The sequence below is a fragment of the Pan troglodytes genome, chromosome 19 (assembly GCF_028858775.2).
Source record: "Pan troglodytes isolate AG18354 chromosome 19, NHGRI_mPanTro3-v2.0_pri, whole genome shotgun sequence".
Classification (NCBI taxonomy): Eukaryota; Metazoa; Chordata; class Mammalia; order Primates; family Hominidae; genus Pan; species Pan troglodytes.
In genome coordinates this window covers 38,575,054-38,594,228 of record NC_072417.2, presented here as the reverse complement: position 1 = coordinate 38,594,228, position 19,175 = coordinate 38,575,054, and the positions used below count along the sequence as shown (strand labels likewise).

Here is a 19,175-nt window from a genome sequence, read left to right as displayed (position 1 = left end):
ATATAGGGCCGCTGGGATCTGAGGCCTAGTTCTAGAGGCTTCCAATTCCATGCGCAACTGGAATAATTACCCCCACAGTGTCCAGCACCTGAGGCAGGTTTGCTGCTATCCATCTGCTTGTATTGACAGGGAAAGCAATATAACCCCCATGAGACAGATAAGGAAAGCAAGGCCCCGAGTAGGGATGTGGCTCCTCCAAGGTCACCCAGAAGCTATGGCTGAGCCAGAATGGACACATTCTGTCTCCTGTGGTTGGTAGCCAGGAAACTGGGGCTGGTAAGAGCTGCCATTCACTTACTCGGTGCCCACTGTGTGCTGACCATGCACTCAGTGCCCTCATACGTAATTTCTCATTCTCCCCTTGCTCCAGGGAGGTTTGGGACATTATCCCAAGAGATGAAGACACTGAAGCCCAGAATGGTTATGTAACTTGTCCAAGGTCATGCAGCTAATGATGGCAGAGCCTCGGACTGGAACCCAAAGCTGGACAGCCCCATAGCTCAGCTGTCTACTGCTCTTGCTGGCTTTCGGCTGTAGCACCTGGGGCCTCCTATCTCCCCACCAAGCTGGACACCACTATCCTAGCGCACTCGTGCCAGGAGCCCTGCAGCTTGGATGATGGGGAAGGGTGTTCTGGTTGTGCCCTGGAGGGGCAGTTGTTGGGTTGGACACAGAGATACACTCAAAAGGAACTTCTCATCGTCAGAACAGGTGCCTTCCCCGTTTTGGCCCCAATTGCTCACGCGATTCTGTCTCCTTGCCATGGCTTCTCTACTCCTTTGTCTCTGCAAACCCTCCCCATCCTTCACGGGTCAGTTCCTAGCCTCCTCTGGAGAGCCATCCTTGCCTGGCCCTTCTCTTGACCTCCTGGGGGCACTTCCTAGTGGGCTCCTAACACATGAATGGCTTGTGTCCCTGGGCAAGGATCCAGCAGTGGGTATCTCTCTTCCCATTTCTCTACCTGGTGCTAGGCATAGTGAAGGCTGGGCTCAGGGCACACTGTTTCCAAGCCCCGATTCTGCCTCTCTGCACACTCAGAAGGCAACCTGCTCCCCAAAGTGCCTAGCCCTTGGCCAGCAAGGTGAGCAGGAGCGGGTCCTGCCAGGAGAAGATGGGCAGCCAGCCCTTGGCTGTGCCCCATCACAGCCCCAACTGGCAGTTGATGGGGAGTGTCTGCTGGCACAAGCTGATGGGTCCCCATTGCCCCGGACTACCCTCTCTTCCCCTGCCACTGATCATCCCCATCACAGCCTCTCACCACCCTCTCTTTCTTGGTCAACCCCTGCAGTCCAGTCAAATTTGGATTGCAAATATGAATGGGGGCACCTCCTCTTGGCCAGGCTCCAAGTGGGGCAGTGGCTGGTTCCCAGAACATGAGCCCTTGTAGCATCTCATCCCTCCCTCACTTACCCAAGAGGAAACCAAGTCCAGAGGGTTTTCCCAAGTCACACAGCAAACCTGGGGCAGGGTTGGGACTCAGTATGGGGCTGGGACATCTAGCCCAACTACTGGGAAGAGTGAACCCTCCAGTCTGGAGCTGTCTGTTATCTGTGGGCATACCTCCAGGGACAGAGACCCCACTGCCTCCTTAGCCATCCTGGTTGGGGACAGGGGTAACTGTGGGCTTTGGCATCTCCAGAGTTGGGGTCTCATTGTCACATGGAGGGAGCATGGGTGGAGGTAGCGGGCACTAGCTAGGAGTCAGGCCATGCTATCCTCGTCCCACCCCTGACAAGCCAGGTCCCTCAGCACAAATCACTTCCACAACCTGAGTTTCCATATTTTTGTCAGTAAAATGGGTCCCTGCCAGTTCTCACATTCCAGGATCTAGTGAACCATGAAGGGCTCTATGAATAAAAATATTGAATGCTGCTGTTTACTGAGTATACATTTACCACATGCCCAGCAACACTCTAAGTGCTTTATGAGAATTAATCCCTATAATAACTTTATGAGATGGGAACTTTTATTATCCCATTTTGTAGATGAGGACACTGAGACCCAGGGAAATGCATTAGCAGTTTGGATGCTAATGCAGTCTGATTCAAACCTGGGTTGTCTAGCCTAGAGCAGCCCTGTCCAATAGACCTTTGTGATGATGGAAATATTTTTATTTATTTATCTTATTTTTAGAGATGAGGGTCTTGCTATGTTGCCCAGACTGGGCTTGGAACCACCTTTGCCAAAATTATAATGGTGAGAAAATTATGACAGTGAAATAGATGTGATGTAACCAACTCCATCTTACCTTTAACCTCCAGACTGCCCTTGGTCATTCCTGGGTATGGGCCAAGCTAACTTTGGGAGAAATTTAGTTTATAGTTTAAATGATAATAGCCCTTCCCAAAACTAAGCCACCTTTTAAAAACTAATGAAAGAGGCCAGGTGCGGTGGCTCACACCTGTAATCCCAGCACTTTGAGAAGCCGAGGTGGGTGGATCACCTGAGGTCAGGAGTTCGAGACAAGCCTGGTGAAACAACATGGTGAAACCCCATTTCTACTAAAAATACAAAAGTTAGCTGGGCGTGGTGGTGCACACCTGTAATCCCAGCTACTCAGGAAGCTAAGGCAGGAGAATCACTTGAATCTGGGAGGCGGAGGTTGCAGTGAGCTGAGATAGCACCATTGCACTCCATCCTGGGCGACAAGAGTTAAACTCTGTCCCCTGCCCACAAAAAAAAAAAAAAAAAAAAAAAAGAATGAAAGACCACCAGGTTTGGAGGCTGAGAGGGGCCTGAATTCTGCTGAGATGTAGGCATAGTTAGCAGCCGTTATTCTGGAAGTCACAAGATTTGCAACTTTCCCAATTACTCCTGTAAATAACATCACTATAGTAGAACCTACGATTGGCTTTTTGAGATGTCTTTTCAGACTTTTGCATTTCTTTTTTTCTTTACTCTGTCACCCAGGCTGGAGTGCAGTGGCATGGTCTTGGCTTGCTGCAGCCTTGACCTCCCAGGCTCAGGTGATTCTCCCACCTCAGCTTCCTAAGTAGCTGGGATTACAAGCATGTGCCACCACACCCAGACAGTTTTTTGTATTTTTAGTAGAGATGGGGTTTCACCATGTTGCCCAGGCTGGTCTAGAACTCCTGAACTCAAGCAATCTGCCCACCTCAGCCTCCCAAAGTGCTGGGATTACAGGTGTGAACCACTGTGCCTGGCAAGACTTTTGCATTTCTGTTGACAAGATGGCTCCACCTGGCTCAAGACTCATGACTCCCGGGTCCTGTGGCCCCCACCCAGAAGTGGACTCAGTGTAGGAGGACCATTTTCCAGACCCCTATGATTTCATCCCCAACCAATCAGCAGCACCCATTCCCCATCTCCCGGCTATAAAAAAAACCCTAGCCTCCTTCAGGCTTGAAAGGAGACTCCTGAATAATAGTAATAATAATAATAATAATAAAAGTAAAAAACCAAAAAAACACCAAAACCCTAGCCTCCAAATATTCAGGGAGGCTGATTTGAGTAGTAATAAAACTCTGGTCTCTCATTTATTTATTTATTTATTTAAAAAAAATTTTTTTTGAGACAGTCTCACTCTGTCACTCAGGCTGGAGTGCAGTGGCATGATCTCGTCTCACTGCAACCTCTGCCTCCTGGGTTCAAGCAATTTTCCTGTCTCAGCCTCCCAAGTAGCTGGGACTACAGGCATGTGCCACCATGGCCAGCTAATTTTTGTATTTTAGTAGGGATGAGGTTTCGCTGTGTTGGCCAGGCTGATCTCAAACTCCTGACCTCAGGTGATCTACCCGCCTTGGCCTCCCAAAATGCTGGGATTACAGGCGTGAACCACCACTCCCAGCCTCCATTTATTTATTTATTGAGACGGAATCTCGCTCTGTCACCGAGGCTGGAGTGCAGTGGCACGATCTTGGCTCACTGCAACCTCCGCCTCCTGGGTTCAAGCGATTCTCCTGCCTCAGCCTCCTGAGTAGCTGGGATTGCAGGCGCCCGCCACTACACCTGGCTAATTTTTGGTATTTTTAGTAGAGACAGGGTTTCACCATGTTGGCCAGGCTGGTCTCGAACTCCTGACCTCAGGTGATCGGCCTGCCTCGGCCTCCCAAAGTGCTGGGATTACAGGTATGAGTCACAGCGCCCGGCCAGTTTACATTTAAATAGCCACATGTGGTCAGTGGCTACCATAATGGAAAGTGCATATCCCTACCTGACTTCTCAGCCTTACAGTAGTCACACCTCTCAGTGAGGAAGAGCCCAGGGTGGGGCTCCTGGAAAAGAGTTAAGATGGGGTGTCTGCTCCCCTCCTTTTGGGTCTGGGAAAACTGCGGCTTGGGATTGGCAGGGAGAGATGACAAGGAGCCCTGGACTTCTTCGAGTTTTTCAGAAAGGCCTCGGGGAACTGGGCGTAGCAGCCACTCATTCCTCAGGGAGGATTCTTGTCATCCACCGATGAGGTTTGCTTCCCAAACTTGGCCGCGCACTGGTGCTCTGAGGGTTGGATGTATGATGGGCAATTCTGGAAGCTCAGAGCCAGTTTAGGAGGATTTTATGGGTGGAGGACAGCCAGGAACACTTAGCTTCGTACTTTGCCCTCACATGTGTGTTCCAGGGGAACGTTTGCTGCGCTCTGTTGGCTTGCCCCTGCCTCACTGCCCAGCCAGCAGCACGGAGGGCAGAGTATCTGGCCTGGCTACTACCCCAGAGCAGCTGCCTGGCCTCGGGCACAGGAGAGGCACTCACATTTACTGAGCACCTGCTATGGGCTAGCCATGCACTTCACAAAGAGCTGTCTTCCACCTAGAGTGGCAGCCCTTTGTGCTTGGAATCAATAGTTTATGCTTGGCCTATGAAGAAACTAAGGCTGAGAGGCAAAGTGAATCCTCCTAGTTCACACAGAGGAAAGTGACAAATAGAGTTTGAACTGAGTCTGCCTGTTCCATAGCCTGGGATGAAAATGTCTACTGCCTTGGCTGCTGCTTGGTGTGAGCATGTGTGCACGTGCGTGTGTGTGTGGGCGTACGTGTGTGCATGAGACCGGGTGTGTGTGTGTGTGTTCATGTGCATGTGCATGTGCAGGTCCAGATACATGCCTGTGCCACAAGTCACTACCATGTGTCCCTGCCCAAGGATGCCACACCCTGGGACCTGGCTTCAAGCAGTCCCCAAGCCCAGAAAGGCCCTACCCCCCAAAAGAAGGGATATATTTCTCTCCAAGCTGGCTGTTGTGCCCCTTTTTCACTCTGCCCTCTCCTTGGGGCCTGACCTGACCCGCCCCAGGGCCATCTGTCCTGGACAGCATCTCAGGCTCTGGGTGGGTGGGGGAGGGAGAGACTAGTTGGGGCTGCGGCTGGGCCAGTCCTCTCTCCTCCAGTGTCCCCTCCCTCCCATGAGGCTGTGACCAGGGGCCCAGGGTAGAGAGCTCCCAGCTAACTGCCACGTTCTCTGCTTTTCAATTTACAGTCTAATATGGTCTCGCCACTGCAGAGCTGGGGGCTGGAGAGGTGATGAATGAGGCCTCTGCTCCTGCGTCACCTGCTGCACTCTACACCGTCCCCTGCAGCCCTGTGTTCCCTTCTCCTGTTTGCCTGCTGGCCCTGGGGACCCCAGCCCTGCCTGCCCACAGTTCCTCAGACTGGGCAGGTGGCACTGGAGCTGGGGGCCTGGAGTGGGGGTTAGGTGAGAGGGAGGGACTGACCTTGAGGTAGGGGCAGGAATTGACCCCAGCCCCTGGGGTAGGATGGAAGGAATGGTCTTCTTGGCATCACCCCCTCACCAGTCTGATAAATAATCAATCTGCTGTACCTCACCCTGCTTATGCCACCTCCCAGGAGTGTGGCCAGGGCAGAGTCCTAGGTAGGGGCGGAGCTGGGGACTGGGCTTCGTTCTCTCCCTGGAGGCGTTTCTGTCCATCAGCTCCTTCTGTCCATCTGCTAGCCCCAGGCCTCTTCTCCTACCTGCTATGTTAGGAGGCAGAGAATGAGGAGCTACCCACTGGCCCCAAGGTGGGGGTGTGGAGCAAGTGGGCAGAAGTATGTGGCCCTGAGCTGGGTGCTTGACTCACAGCCCTCTCCCTGTGCCAGCCACTTCTACCACCACCATATCAGCAGCAGAGACCATATTTCTCTGAATGGAAAATCTTGGAGGTGTCAGCTGGGACAAGGAAGGATGTGGAGGCAGGAGCTGCATTCTCCCTAGAGCCAGTACCAGGGTCAGCTCTGCCCAGCGCAGTGGTGAAGTTGGGGGACAGGGGTTGATCTAGGGAGGAATAGCATCCCCTCCATCCTTTGCCCTACTGCCTCGCTCCACATACCCAACAAAGACAGTCCTTCCTAGCCATGGAGCCCAGCAAGACAGGGCCATGAGGTGCCAGGGCCAGAGAGTAGGTTCCTTCCTGGGCCCCAGGCCAGCATCTTTGGACTACTGCCCCCTCCCAGCCTCTACCCTGAGGTTCAAAAGGCCACACCACTGAGGCTGTTCCAGCACGCGTGTCCACTTTTGAGCTGAATCACCGGCCTGGCAGCCCCAAGCCTCTGTGGCCTTTGGGTTAGATGAAGGGGCTTGTTTTGTGCACCAGGACCAAAGTTACCTCCCTGACTTTGTGACCTTTGCCCTGTGGTTACTTTTGTCTGCTGCATCTGGGAGGAGATGAAGTTGGAGAGCTTGACTGTAGATGGAGGGGCCCTAAGCCCAGACCCCTGGGCTACCCTGATGCTGAGGTGAGCTCTGGCCACTCCCCACCCTGAAAGTCCCTAGCATGTCTGTTCTTAGCTGTGGAAGCTGAGGAGCCTGGTGAGGCCTTATTAGAAGGCCTCGAGCATGGATGGAGCTCTGCCACTGACAGGCTATGCGACCTTGGGTTTGCCCGGCCTCTCTGGGCCTGGCCGGTTTTTCACACAGTATTTGGTTACTGACTTTTTTTTTTTTTTCCTTTTTGGAGACGGAGTCTCACTCTGTCACCCAGGCTGGAGTACAGTGGCATAATCTTGGCTCACTGCAACCTCTGCCGCCCGGGTTCAAGCGATTCTCTTGCCTCAGCCTCCCGAGTAGGTGGGAGTACAGGTGCCTGCCATAGTGCCCGGCTAATTTTTGTATTTTTATTAGAGACAGGGTTTTACCGTGTTAGCCAGGATGGTCTCGATCTCTTGACCTCATGATCCGCCCGCCTCAGCCTCCCAAAGTGCTGGGACTACAGGCGCCCACCACTGAGCCTGGCTAATTTTTTGTATTTTTTAGTAGAGACGGGGTTTCACCGTGTTAGCCAGGATGGTCTCGATCTCCTGACCTTGTGATCCACCTGCCTCGGCCTCCCAAAGTGCTGGGATTACAGGCGTAAGCCACCGCGTCCGGCCCGGTTACTGACTTTTTAGAGAGTCTTTTGGGTGGGTGGGACATAGTCACTGACCCTTTATTATCAGTGCTCAACCCTGGGGGCTGATGGAGCCTCCGGGTGGGCAGGGGTAGAGGCGGAGGGGGCTTGGCATGGTGGGGGACTGTGCTCTGTTGACTTGCCACTTTTCTTTTCTTTTTTTTTGAGACAGAGTCTCACTCTGTCGCCTAGGCTGGAGTGCAGTGGTGCGATCTTGACTCATGCAAGCTCCACCTCCAGGGTTCACGCCATTCTCCTGCCTCAGCCTCCCGAGTAGCTAGGACTACAGGCACCCACCACCATGCCTGGCTAATTTTTTGTATTTTGTAGTACAGACGGGGTTTCACCGTGTTAGCCAGGATGGTCTCGATCTCCTGACCTCGTGATCCACCCGCCTTGGCCTCACAAAGTGCTTGGATTACAGGCGTGAGCCACCGCACCCAGCCGACTTGTCACTTTTCTTTTGAGTGTGCTGGAGCCTGTCACCTCATCTCCCTCTGCTGAGCATCTGCAGGGCTAGGCTGTGTGTATGTGTTTGTGTGTCTGTGTGTGTGCACATGTGTATGTATGTAGGTGTGTGAGCATATTTGTTTGTGTGTCTCTGTGTGTATGCATGTATGTGGGGGGGGGTGCATTAGGTGAGGAATAGGAGTCAGGGATGGAGGTGTGAGAAGAGGGCCTGGAGAGAGCGCTAAGGTTTCTGGGCAGCTGCTGTGTGCTAGACTCCATGCTGCCCCATCATCTACACCATCTGATTAATCCTCTCCATCCCGCAGGTGGAGAAACAGGGTCTGAGAGCTGACGTGACCTGTGGGAGGTGGTCTAGCTGGGCCTGGGAGGCAGACCCTGGGGCATCCTTGTCCTGCTGAGCTCAAGAGACAGACAGAAGGACAGATGCAGGAACAAAAGACTTTGAAAGCAAAGATGGCCTGCGACCAGAGGACTCCCTCCTTGGTTTCTCAGTTCAGACCCCTTGAACTGCCCTACCATACCTTCTCCCAGCTGGCAACAGTTTCCAGAGCAGCTGCAGCTGGTGGTGGTGGGACCCAGGGTGAAGGCTCAAGGGTGTGGAAGGCAATGAGCTCTAATGGTGGCCTTTTGGCAGAGTTGAGCTGTAGTAGGGGCCTGAAGCCCTGCTGGGGAGTGCAAGGACAGTACTGGAGGTCCCTGGGTGGGCCACCTCCTCCAGGCATGCCTCCCTCCTCTCCACATCCTGACACTTTGAGCTCCTTTCTGCCTCTCCCAGCCTCTGTGTGGGAGACACAGAAGCTCCAGCCTTATTTCCTGCCATTCTCCTGCCTCAGCCTCCCGGGAGGCTGGGACTACAGCGGGTGCCTGTAGTCCCAGCCACCACACCCAGCTTATTAGCTCCAGCCTTATTTCCAAATGGCTTAGGGAGGAGTCACTGGAGGCCTGGGCTCTGCCCTTAGGGACTTGGCGAGGTTGTAGAGGCAGAGGGAGGTCATCGTGGGACCTCTCCCATCGGCAGGCAGGAGGAATGAGCTTCGCCTGCCCCAGGGTGTGGGCCCTGAGCCTGTGGGCTATCCCAGGCACCTTTTGCTCTCCAAGGCCTTGTGGGCCTGAGGGGAAGGGGCCCCGCCCACCCAGCACTCCAGCCCATGAGGCTGGCCTGGTCCTTCACTTCCCCAGCAAACCTGAGTGGGGGAGGGGAGGGGTGCAGAGCTGCTAAAAATAGCTGCAGCAGCTCCAGCTATGAGTCTCCTTGAGGGGTCAGTGAAGCCCAAGATTGGGGACGAAGAGACTGGAGTGGGCTGCAGGGAGGGAGAGAGACCAGTCTGAGCTGGGGCCTGGTGTACCTTACACCCAGGCCACAGTCCTAGGATGCAGGGACAGAGGGCACAGACATGCAGGGACATGTGAACACAGACACTCAAGGACAGGTGAACGAGCCAGGCAGAAATGCACGTAGACATGGCTACCAGCACAACTGGGGCTTCCTCTCCCCAGAACCTCAGGAACACCAGATGGGCCCAACTGCACAGCCCCCAGCCTCTCAGGCCTGTCCCTTGTCTCCACCTTGTTTTGACCTCCAAGGACCCTGCAGAGCTGGGTGTGTGGACACCTTGAGTTGACAGGGCTAAGCCCTCCTCCCTTGTCTCTTTCAGTCTCCTGTGTGTGCAGCTTAGGGTAGGGAAGGACCAAGGGTCACCGGAGGCAGCATCAGGGATAGAGTTACAGCACAGACCAGAGTTAGGGCACCAACAAGTGGCTGTCGGCTCAGGAGCATCACTCGACCTGAGCAACAGGCTCTTTCTATCCTGGCTGGCAGGCAGAGGGAGGCATGGGAGAGAAGTGATTGGACCCAGTAGGGCAGGACTGGGGCTCTGCCAGGAGATGCGTGGGAATTGAGGGAAGGGGGCCAAGGGGATCTAGAGAAGTAAATGCGTGGATGACCACTCTCGTGCATGCGTTGTTTGATCCCACATTCACACCTTTGCCCGGAGATGCCCCCTTTGCCAGGGGCTCTTTGGTCCACAAAAGTTGACTCCATGTCTTACCTTTCCTCTAACCAGCCAGAAAATAGGGCTTCATGACAAGAGGGGGCCTGCCAGCTGCTGGACCAGACATTTCAAATCACCAGCATATCTCTTTGCTGGACGTAAATGATGCCTAAGACAATGTCCATCAGAGCAGCAAGCCAGGGTGAAGGCCTTAGAAGCACCCTGATCTTGGTCCCTCTGCATTGCTAGTCTCACCTTCTTGGACAGACCCAAACCAGCTGGCGCTCACCCCCACTGCTGCCTCAGCGGTCCAGCTCTGGACTCCTGGGTTGTATGATTCAGCCCCTCCAGAGATGCCTGACAAATCAGCCTCTCCTGGTGATGGACAGTTCTGGCTGTTGGAGGGGCTCCTCTCAAGGGGTCTTGTGGTTTCTTCCCAGTCACCATCCCCCCACCCCGATTTCCTTTGATCTTCATGCTGTTCTACAAAAGAGGTGGGGCAGGGACAGGCATCATGAATTCTCAAGGAAACTGAGGCTTTGGGTGTGACACAACTTGCCCAAGGTCACACAGCCAGCAAAACCCATCACTGGGTGTCCTGACTCCCTGACCAGCCTTCTTCCTCTTATGTTCTTCCTTTAGGACTCCCCCCTCCTCCTTGAGCACAACTTGGCTCCCCACACTGCCTGATGCCTCCCTGCCCCCACCCCCAGGCTCTGGGACTCCTTAGGCACCTGCTGGCTGGTGGGACCCAGGCCAGACACTCAGCAGGTGGCTGCCTGGGGGACAAAGGAGTTGGCACTCAGCTGCTGAGCTGGGAGGGAGGGAGGGAAGGAGAGAGGAAGGGAGGAAAGGAGAAGCTATGGGGAGGGAGGAGGGATGGGGCTGGAAGTTGAGGGGAGAAGGGTCCGCTTTGGTGTCTTTAACAAGGAGCCATGAGCAAAAAGGGGTAAACCAGCATGCACATGAGCATGGGGGGCGCTCAGTGGTTTAGGCACTTTTCACAGTAACCCCAAGTTCTGTCCTCCCAGACTCATGACCAGTTAGAGGGAGGGGCTTGAGGGTAGAGAGAAGAGCCTGTTGAGAGGGGGGACGGAGAGACTGAGAGAGATGCCAAGGTTGATGCCACAGTATCAAGGTTCTGGCTGGGCCCTGGGGACCCAGGGGTAGGGAGGGATGGCATGAGAAGGAGGGCATTGTGAGGAGAGATTCTGCAGCACAAGCGATTTGGTGCTGCAGAATCCAAGCAGCGGGTCTCCCCCTTCTTTCCCCACCACAAATTCATGATGCCTGTCCTTTTTCCAGCTCTTTAATGGAACAGCATCAGGATCAAAGGAAATCAGGGGGGTGGTGACTGGGAAGAAACCAGAAGTCCCCCCTACCCCTTGAGAGGAGGGTCCTCCAATAGCCAGAGCTGTCCAGTGGCAGGAGAGGTCCTGTACCTGCTCTTCAGGGGCACACCTGACCTGCCAGAGATAGGAAGGGTTGTGATGAAGGGCACCCATCATGGATTGGCCCAGGGACCCCAGAGGCTTGCTGGGTCGTCACAGACTCAGAGGCAAACTCTTTTCCTACAAATGAGAAACTGAGGCCTTGAGCGGTCCCTGGCCAGGAGTCTCCTGTCCTTCTGGAGGCCAGAGTAGTTGGATCATATAGGTGCTGTTTGTCATTTCATCTGTATCTCTTTCTATTAAAATCTAACTGGAGAGATAGTCACAACTGAGCTTATTAAAAAGGCAGCTCTCCTCTAAACTGAGTTCCTTAAGGGGAGGGACTATGTTATATTCCTGCCAATCAAAACACCTGGTAGCTGTTGAATAGAGGGTTGCTGAATGGAGAATGGAAGGATGGATGGATGGAGGATGGACAGGCTAAGTTCTATTGGTGTTTGGGAAACAGAGAGAGCCATCTGGGCTGGGTGATCAGGAAAAGAGGGGATGGGAGAATTGAAATAAGCAGAAGGACCCAGGATGGCCTTCCAGGTATGAAAAAATGGCTGAGCAAAACTGTAGGGGATGAGTGAAACAGGGCATGCGCAGGGTCTAGGATTCACCCTAGCATCCTCATGGCATCTTTCCACTGCCCCCCTTCATTCAGTCCCTGCTCATCTCCTGGCAGAGCCCCTTGTTCCAGATGGACCCAGCCAGGACTTCCCACCCTACCCCCTCCCTTCCTGCCAGACTGCCTGCCAGCAAGGCTGCAGGCTCTGCAGCCTGAGACCTGGAGACCCGGATTGTTGTTGGAGAATCGGCAGGTTTGTGGATTGTTGTTGGAGAAGCCGCAGGTTTGTTTGCTCCGGAGCCCGCAGAGAAATCCCAACAATCAATGGCCAACAACACTCTGCCTGTGGCTGCAGCATCCATCCTCCCCCCACAGGTCTGGTGGTTTGGGCAGCAGGTAGGCAGGTGGAAGGAAGCTGGGGCAGGGTTGGGCCTTCCCACCTGGGGGCTGGGCCTCAGTGGAGGCTGAAGGGGAGAGGTAGGGAAGCCCAGGATGCCAGGACAGGAGTGACTGGTCCTCTCATTCACAAAGCCCTCAAAGGATTGAAGAGTAAGAGCCACCCCACATCACTCTGCTCTGGCCCAAGACTTCAGGGACCATAGTTCACCTGACTCCCAGCCCCTTATTCTTTCCTGACCTCCAAATATTGGAAAGGATGTTTTATTCCTTTGCCACTAATGACTGAGAAGCACTTATCATCACCAGAAATGTGCTAGAAGAAAGTGAAGGGCTGTTTATGTCTTGGGTCTGTCTGACAACATGGGTTTCAACTTGATTAATAAAAGGCAGATAATAACTTCTATCTCACAGAGATGATAAGAGAACTAAATGAGCTAATGTATACAAAGCACTTCATACAGTGCCTGGCACATAGTTGGTACCATATAAATGTTTGCTATTATTGTTGTTGCTATTATTTGGATAGTGATACTCTCCTGGGTTCCCATCTGCCTGTAGTGAAGCTCTCCCCTATGCCGGGAAAGTGGACATAGTGCTAGCTGAAGCCAGGTTTTGTGAAATGGGCAGACACTTTGGAGTAGCCTTACTACTTACTGGCTGTGCAGCCTCAGGGTAAGTGACTTAATCTCATCAAAACTCAGTTTTTCCATGTGTAAAATGGGAACAACTAATATCTTACTGCGAGTACTAAATAGAAAAGTCATGTGAAATGCTTGACCAGTGAAGGCTGGGCCCCTAAGGATTCTGGGCCAGGCCTCACGCCTCAATATGTATCTATGGAATGAATGAATGAATGAATGATGGATGGATGGGTAGATATACCCCAGGGCCTGCTCTTTTAGGAGCTGTGGACCTGAATTATTGTGGTTCTGGATGATTCTTAGGCCTCCACCTCTCCATTAAAGGGCATGTAGGCTCAGAGCTGCTCCCAAAGATTCATGTTGGTCCCTGCAAGCTATGTGAGAGTGTCCGAAGCTGGGAGATGGATGAGGGGGCTATGGAGCCAGATGACATGGATTCATCCTTCCCTTACCTCTTAGTGCCAGCCAAGTCCATTCGAGGCATCCCTCTCAGCCATTAGGGGTAGCGGGTGGGTGCTTAGGGTGGCTGTTATGGGGGGGGTGGTCAGGAATCCTGGGCTTTACCTCTGCCAATATCCACCTGTGCAACTCTCATTAATTTATTCAACATGTATTTAATGTCTGCCATGTGCTAGGCTTTGTGTCACTGGGGACACAAGCAGTGGTGGCACTAAGGGGTGACTGGGGAGAGGCTTTAGCCCATTCAGAATGGCCATCAGCACCCTACCCCTGAGCCACCTCAGGCTGATGGCGTGACAGCTTAATTTGTAGAAGGAAAAAACGAAGTAAAGGCTGTAATTTACAGTTGGGATAATTGGCCAACTGTTAGGAAAGGAAAAAAATTCTAACATACAATCTATGTAAAAATAGCATGCTTGCTACGCAAACTCAGCTTCAAGATTCGGTCCCAGCTGCCATAGGCCCGCCTCCCCTTTCTAACCAAGCAGCTGACCCTAAACTTCTCCCAAACAGGAATTCTAGAGCTTCCCCAAGACATAGTGGGTGAACAAAACAGACTTGGGATCATCTTTGTTGAGTTTAGTTTTGCTGCTGGAGCATCAAGCAACCAGGGACTTGTGACCTAGCAAGATGGGGACCTGGATGGGGGAAGCCAAGGGATGGTGAGAGCACAGAAGAGTCCTCTGACCCAGGCTGGAGGACAGGCCTGGCTCCCCTGAGGAACCATGTAGTAGATGCTCCTTAAATATGTACTGGAGAATTACAGGAAGTGTCAGCTAAGCTAATACTTGAAGCGTGAGGTAGAGTGAGCCAGATTGGTCCGGGAGGGGAAAGGAATTTCAGGCAGAAAGGCTGATAAGAGCCCAAAAGCTGTTGAGAACTTGGTTCATTTGACTTGGCTAATTTGGAAAACCGAAGCTAAAACTCCTTTGGCCTGGCTTGGTGGGTCGGCTTCCTGGAATTGCCACTTCCTGTTGGAATTGGTCTTGGAGACCTCCTAGTGCCTGCTTCCCACCACCCAGCTGCAGACCAGTGCTGGCAGCATAGTCTCCGCCAGAAACCTCTTCTGTATAGAACCTGGCTCCTCCTCCCTGAGAATAGGCCAGTAAGCTGGGGACCCAGAAATCTGCATGACTTGACAAGAACTTTGAGGCTCTCCTGTGCTATAAGGCATGGCAACTTCCATTGAAGGCTCCAGAGAGTGGAGGCCCAGAGAGGACAGGGGTATATGTGAGATCACATGGGAGCCTGGGCTCTTAACCACCTGGATTGGGAAGTTCCTTCACTAATGTAACTCCTGCCTAATAGGCCCTTTTCTGCACCCTCTTTCTTCTTTTTTTTTTTTTTGGTGGGGGTAGGGGTGGGGTTGGTAGAGTGCTGAGCCATGACAGCTCTGCCCAGGTGGGGGCACAGCATTCCTGAGCTGATCCCAGCCCAGCAGATGGGGCTTAATTGGGCTAGGATAGGTGGGGACAAGGAGCACAGGAAGCTGGAGGGCCTGGAACTGGATGGATGGAGGGGCTAAGGAAGCAGGCTTTCTGATATGCTCCCCATATTTAGGCAGGCATGGTAGTACTGGTGGGGAATGGAAGCTCAGTTTCTAATTAAGCCCAGCCCTTGTGTCTCCTTGCTCTCCATTAGTGCCCCACAGTGTCCCCAAGGCATTTTAAGCGGCCACCTTGCTGAGGAGGCCAGGATGGCCACCAGGGCCTGCCAAGCTTAGACCTATGAGGAGCAAAAAGCCAACTCAGGCTTCTCCTGTCCATGGCAGTCTCTGGGTCCTCCAGCCTCCTTGGAAGCCCGGGGCTGGTGGGTGGGGGTGTGCTCCTGCCTGCCATGTCAACCTCTGGGTTTCTGAACAGAATCTGGACTGTCTCCCATGGGGCCTTGTCCCCAGTACCACTTCCTGATCCCGAAGTGCCAGGCTGGGGACAAGGAACAGGACCTAGTATTGGTTTCAGCAGCAGCCCCCAGACTCATGGATGTGCTGTTAGAATCCAGCACCTACCAAGGAGTCTGCAGGAAGCAGCAATTACCATTTTAGGTTAAGGCAGCCCTGGTTTGTTAACCCTTGCAGCACTAGGGCTCCTGGAAGCTGAGTCGTCCTTCCTCTCTTTTCTCCTCCAGACCTTCCCTTCCAGACATCATCCCTCAGTTCTTGGCAGAGTGAGTAACCCAGACTAGCCATCCCCAGGCCCCCTCTATCACCACATTCTCAAGTGGAGCTCAGAGAGGTGGAGCAGCAGGTCCAAGGTCACACAGCCATGGAGGCAGCCTCCATTCCTGAGACCCAACCTTACCCCAGTCTCAGCGGCTTCCACCTTCATAATCTCCCTAGGCCACATTCACACATGCAGAGTTTAATTAACTTTATTGATATTCAGAAATTAGGAGAATGACTAAAGGTAATTGCTCATTAAAAATCATTAAACTGACACAGCAGGCTCGGCACACGCAGCCCCTTCAACACCGCTTTTTCCTCCACTGTGGCTGGATGGCCCAGGCACCCCACACAGCTTGGGAAGATACCCCGTGGCCCAAGACGCCCCTGATGCCTGACGCCAATCAAGACTTGGAGGCTGCAGAAGGGAATAGGGGACTGAGCCTGTGAGCTTGGGCCAAGCCCAGCACGATTTTGCCCTACCTCCGCAGCCTCGGCATACCAGGCCTTCCAAGGCATCTGGGCCGTGCCTGGCTACATCCTGCAGTCTGCATCCTGCCTATGAGCAAAGCTCTGAGGGCCTCATCAGAGAGGTGGCGGGGCTGAAAGGCTGAGGGATGCACCCCTCCGGCCGAAAAGGCTCATAGCCTGAGGCCTTTGCTCCTTTAGGCTCGCCTTCACAAAGCTAAAGTGCCCAGGAACCCCGGGATGGCCAAATGCGCTGCTCCCCACTGAGATGACTCACTATCCCAATGGTTGGGACCTCCAGTCCAGCCGAGGAGAGAGGAGCCTCTGGCTACCCAGCTCTGACATCCCAGCCCTCTCACCCTCAGGCTTGGCACTTCGGGGCTGCCTCTTCGTCTCCCTTGGGGAGTGAAAATAGAGGTCTTTCCCAACAGCCAGACTCCTACCCCACATATCCCACTGGCAGGTGCCTCCATGGGCACTGGAGATCCTGATAGTCAGGAAGGGACACTGCCCAGGGACACACAGACTTGAGGCCACAGAGTGAGCAGATTCCTCCTAACACTCACACCCACATCCCCATCAGGGCTGGTCGGACTCCTGGCCACACCAGCCTTCCTCCTGGATTCCCACAGTCTCACTCTAGCCCTGCAGGGAGCTCTCTGGCTGAGGCTGCACCCACACACTAGTGGCCTCACACAGTCCTCACACCCATTCACTGCTGACCCCTCACCCAAGATTCGGACCACTTGAAGTGCAGACACACTGGGACTGGCTCCTCTAGTCATGCAGGGCACTGATTACTCTCACATTCAGACCCACAAACTCACACACAAGGCCTTGACTAACTGCCAGGGGACAGACACAGGCCCTGCGCCCCAGGGGAGCTGTCCAGCGCCAGGACCCATCAGGACGCAAGATAGGCTCAGAATTCCTAGGGACATCCCCAGGCAGCTAGGCAGGGATTCACACTTCTCCTTCCCAGTCTTCGTCCCTGGGGTGGGTCTTGCAGGACTCTTCCCCTCTCCCCAGAACGTGAGCACACGGTTTCAAGTTCTGGGCGCTGCCGGAGGATCCAGCATGGGCAGCCCGGTAGCGGGGTGAGGACACTGGGCTGTGTGCAAGTGGAGCTAGAGGCTCAGAAAAAGGCTTCTGTGTCTCCGGGGCCACAGTTTTTCTTCCTGGATGAAGAAAACTGCCGTCCGGGGGCCCAGCCTGTCCCTGGCCGCGCTGCCTTGACCTCGGCAGCGGCCTGGAAAGATCGAGCAGGGAGGTTAGAAACTCCCACCCCCACACTTCACATCAGGCGCTTCAAACCATATGGCAAGGGATGGCAGGTCTCAACTCCAAGTGCGGTTCTGCCGACCCTACCAGCCTACTGCAGCGGGAGAAGGACGTGGGTGCCAGTAGCTTCCATGAGAGCTTGTTTGAGCCAGGACGGCAGGTCCAGACAAGACTCTTCCCCGAGGCACGGAACCCCTATCCTCTCCCCAACACTCCCTTGCCGCTCACACCATGGCCAAGCTTCCCTCTACCCGAGACCGATGAAGTTGGGGACCAGACTCCTAGAGGGGGTGCGGGGATTCTCAGGGTGTGGGGAACAGGTCCTCCAGAGACAAATCTGCCTTGCAGGTGGGGAGTGGACCAGGGCCGGGCAGGAAGGCAGGCCGGGAGGGAGGCAGAGCTCGGGGCAGTGGTGTGTGTGTGTGTGTGTGTGTGTGTGTGTGTGTGTGTGTGTACAAGGAAAGGACTTTGGGGAGGACAGAGTCTCTATCCCAGGATCTCCGCTGCTGCAGCCGAGGGCAGAGCCAGGAGCCAGATAGGGGGTCCAGGCCCTTGGAGTTTCTCTCTAGAATTGTGCTCTAGGTCCCGACTCTGGCGTGGCAGCGCCAGGGCATGGGGAGGTGAGCGAGGTCCCAACCCCGGGTCCGGCCGCCATCCGGCCCCGTCTCCCCTCAGTAAGAACACTAGAGGCCCTGGAACCGGCGGCAAAGTCGAGCGAAGTTTGGCGGGCGGCAGGGGAAGCGGGACCACGGGCCGCCAGCTGGACCGTCCCGACTCACTGCCTTGCGCCCCCCGGCACGCGCCCCAGCACCCTGAGATGCCTAGAGTGTGGCGAGGTAGCGCGCGGGTGAGCGCGTGTGTGCGGGGAGTGGGTGGCGTGATGAATTGCATCAGAGAAATCCCATTAGATCTGGGGAGATGATTAAAGACGAGGTCTCGGCCGGGCGCGAATGGCGGGAGCCGCGGCAGCTTCCCGCCCGCGAAGCCCGCGCCCCGCCCGGCTTGGCCGGCGCCGGGGGCAGCGCAGCCGGCGGGGCGCGGTGCTTGGACTGGGCAGCCAGATGCCCGAAGCTGGGCACCGGGTCTCCCTTCCCACCCCTGGGGCCCCGCTCCCGCCCCCGTCCTACCGCCGGACGCCGGGGTCCCTTACCGTGAGCCAGGAGCGCCAGCAGCGAGGGCAGGAGCAGCAGGGCTACCGGGCGCATGGTGCTGGTTGCGGCCGCGCCCTGGGCTGGGACCGCGGCGGGAGGGCGGGGGGCTTGGTGGGGCTTGGGCGCGGGGGCAGAGCCGGGTCCGGCCGGGTAGAGGGAGCGGGGCCGCAGCCGTCACCGCCGCTGCCGCCGCCAGCGCCTGACAGAATCAGCACCACGGCCAGCGCCTGGCGACGGCGCCGGGGATCGCCGCGCGGGGCTGGGGGCGGGGGCGCGGGAGGAGCGGCTTACCGTAAAGTCTCATGCAAAGGCGCAGAGACCCAGGGGCAGGAGCCCAGGCTCCCGCTCCACCGCGACTGCCCTACTCATGTGGGCACACGGCCCCTGCCCTTCTGCGCTGCCCACCCCCAGCCAAGCATGCCACCCTCTTTCCCGTTAACGGCCTGCTAAGGAACCTCAATTAATAGCTCACTGTAGCCTTCTGATTCTCCATGAGAAAGAGCAACACTTTCCCCACCCCTCTCCACCCAATCCTGGTACCTGAGGGCGTCAAGGGTGACCTGGGAAGACATCCGAGAGTGAGGCAGCTGGTGAGGCCCGCGTGCCCTTGTGGCAGTTCCGTCTTGGGACGATAATGAAGATGGCTTTTGAGCGTACAAAGGATAATAAATTATTACTTTGCGCTCAATAAATGCCAGGGCTCCAGGCAGCTGCATCAGCAGCAAACTGTGCTCACAGAAAAGCTTAATTATCCTGATATTATAGTTAAAAGCCAGTGGCACTCGCATCCTGGGGAGACATTCTTCACTTGGCAGGAGG

General features: G+C 54.9%; 1 protein-coding gene across 2 annotated transcripts in view; it reads right to left on the bottom strand.

The window, feature by feature from the left end:
• Positions 1-18,585, bottom strand: part of SEZ6 (seizure related 6 homolog) — a 51,064-nt gene extending 32,479 nt beyond the window's left edge. For both annotated transcript variants that reach the window (XM_001139913.5, XM_511368.6), the window contains exon 1: positions 18,356-18,585. In XM_001139913.5, the coding sequence (XP_001139913.1) occupies positions 18,356-18,410 (55 nt within the window). In that variant the 5' untranslated portion in view covers positions 18,411-18,585. The remainder of the gene's footprint in view (positions 1-18,355) is intronic.
• Between the last annotated feature and the right edge of the window lie 590 nt (positions 18,586-19,175).